Raw genomic sequence first — 2,357 nt, forward strand, 5'->3', positions numbered from 1 at the left:
ATAGGAAGAAAGTAACTGTGGCATCAAGTGTGTTATAACCCCACTAAACAGTATCTTTAAAGAGAGTTATGTGCTTTACTCAACAATCCAACCTCCTGAACCCACTCCAAATACACTACTGCTCAGGAATGGTATGGCAATATGTTTCAGCTCAAAAAACATGGTTTAAAAAATACGATGCCCAACTTTCTGATGCACCTTCTTCATGCCATTACCTCTAGAGTGCCTCTTTTTGTTGGGTTTAGCACCAGGAAACGTTTGAGGAGGTTTTCACAGTCTGTGGACATGTAGAAAGGAATCCTGTATTTCCCCCTTAGCACTCTTTCTCGAAGTTCCTTGATAACAGAAGAAGAACAGACAGTAAGTTGCAAGCAGCAAATCACTTAAAATATTAAACATGCCCAAAATGTTCTTTACCAGAAAAAAAAAAAAAAAAAGCGCACCTTTAAGTTCTGTCCATCGAAGGGAAGAGATCCACTCACGAGAGTATAAAGAATAACACCTAAACTCCAAACATCTACTTCAGGTCCATCATATTTCTTCCCCTGAAAGAGCTCTGGAGCAGCATATGGTGGGCTGCCACAAAAGGTGTCCAGTTTATTTCCGACTGTAAACTCATTGCTAAAACCAAAGTCAGCTATTTTAATGTTCATATCTGCATCTAGCAATAGATTTTCCGCCTGGAAGAGAAAGAATGGTTTTCAAGATGAATAAAACACCTGATTGAGTATGCTCACTGTTTATTTTTACTCAGTCTTACAAGGTAGGAAGCTGAAATAGCTGTTAGCATTCCCTGCCTTGCAAGGTCTTTAGTTATGTTTTAGTCATTCAAATCACTGTACATTGGCTCCAGACTATGGGAGCTGTTCAAACTGAAAACTTACTACCAACTATTTGCTTTCTCCACAGAAAAGCATCTTACATTTTGATCTATTAAGATGAAAACAAGCTATAGTCTCATTAGCCAAACTTTATGGCATGCAGCATTCTTGGAATAGTTTGGGAATAAATATAACCTTTAAACTTTTTTCAAGTGCTCTTTTTTTTGATGGTGGTGGTGTTGCTTTTTGCTTGGTTTTTTTAAAAGTTACAAAGCTATGACAAAGTGAACAAATTATGTAGCAGCACTATTAAGATAAGAGGCATAGTTTGAAGTAGTGAGATGCTGTTTCATGCCAAGCTATGAAGAAGCCACAGTTCAGCTTCATCATCACTACTGGGACTTTATGTTGTTTGAGACTAACACTTGTCACATCTCTTTCTTTCTAAAAAGATCTCCCAGCTAACACTGAGCTGCATCAGCTTTGAACCTGACCATGGGCTGAGAGGTTATCTTCCAGCAGCCATAAGCTACTGTAGTTAAAAGCCTTACAAATCCTCTTCCTTTCATGTGAAATGGTTCTAAACTGTAAACAGTTCTCTAAACTTGCTATAACACGCACAAATAAATAAATCAGAAAGCTCAGCACACACTACATTTTATTGGCACAACAGAGATGACACCCAAAGGCACAGAGGCTGACACACAGATACTGCACACACTTATTCCTACTCACCTTGAGATCTCTATGAACAATATGCTTTTGATGGCAATACTGCACTGCAGATACTATCTGGAGAGAAAACAAGCCCAATTATGTAAGTGACATCTCAAAGAAACAGGAGCTTTAATCAAAGATTTCAACATTTACTACTGAAGTTCACATCTACTTATCCACTCAAAGCTACATAACCAACTACTACAGTGATCAATGTATTGGGGGAAAAGCTGCTAAATAACTTTGGTGTTTGTTATTTGATCTATTTGGTTTCTCCTATACTTGAACCAGGATTTTGTTTTTCCTGTGTGCCTAATTATAGACCAGTAGAAGCAATGACTTTCAGAAAGGTTACTGAAGTATTTCCATTCCAATACTGTATACAGCTAGAAAAGCTTTCCCCCAAGACTGATGCTATCCAGGCCCTCTCCAAAGATGATTTTTCATGCTGTACCATAGAGGGAAAAGAGTAAGAAACAGGCTTTAGCTACTGGGAAACAGCCTGTTTGTCAAATCTTTTGCAGTGAGAAGCAACTAACATGCATCTGACAGTTGTCTAAGTGCATATGGTTTATTGTATTTTGTATACCATAGAACAGTAGAAAGCTCACTGGAAAAAACTCTCCATGACTCTTGAATTTAATGGAGTCATTTCTTCCATCATCATTTCCAAATATCATTATATTTTTCCAGCTTTATATAGCAAACTATATAAGCTATTTACACAGTGCATTGTCTGAGTACATTGCTTCTTGGAGTCATAAGCATTGCTACAGAACTCTGCATGTATGGAAAAGTTGGACAAAGGATTATCCCTAC

At 37.7% G+C, this 2,357-nt stretch overlaps 1 protein-coding gene across 4 annotated transcripts in view; it reads right to left on the reverse strand.

Moving 5' to 3' along the window:
- The window catches only part of MARK3 (MAP/microtubule affinity-regulating kinase 3), a 36,017-nt gene that overhangs the window by 25,620 nt on the left and 8,040 nt on the right, over window positions 1-2,357 (reverse strand). For all 4 annotated transcript variants that reach the window (XM_009080184.1, XM_009080183.1, XM_009080182.1 and 1 more), the window contains exons 4-6: window positions 1,557-1,613; window positions 444-680; window positions 216-335 (exon numbers count right to left, since the gene is read on the reverse strand). In XM_009080184.1, coding sequence (XP_009078432.1) covers window positions 216-335; window positions 444-680; window positions 1,557-1,613 — 414 coding nt within the window. The remainder of the gene's footprint in view (window positions 1-215; window positions 336-443; window positions 681-1,556; window positions 1,614-2,357) is intronic.

Source organism: Acanthisitta chloris, unplaced genomic scaffold (genome assembly GCF_000695815.1).
Source record: "Acanthisitta chloris isolate BGI_N310 unplaced genomic scaffold, ASM69581v1 scaffold10878, whole genome shotgun sequence".
NCBI lineage: Eukaryota > Metazoa > Chordata > Aves > Passeriformes > Acanthisittidae > Acanthisitta > Acanthisitta chloris.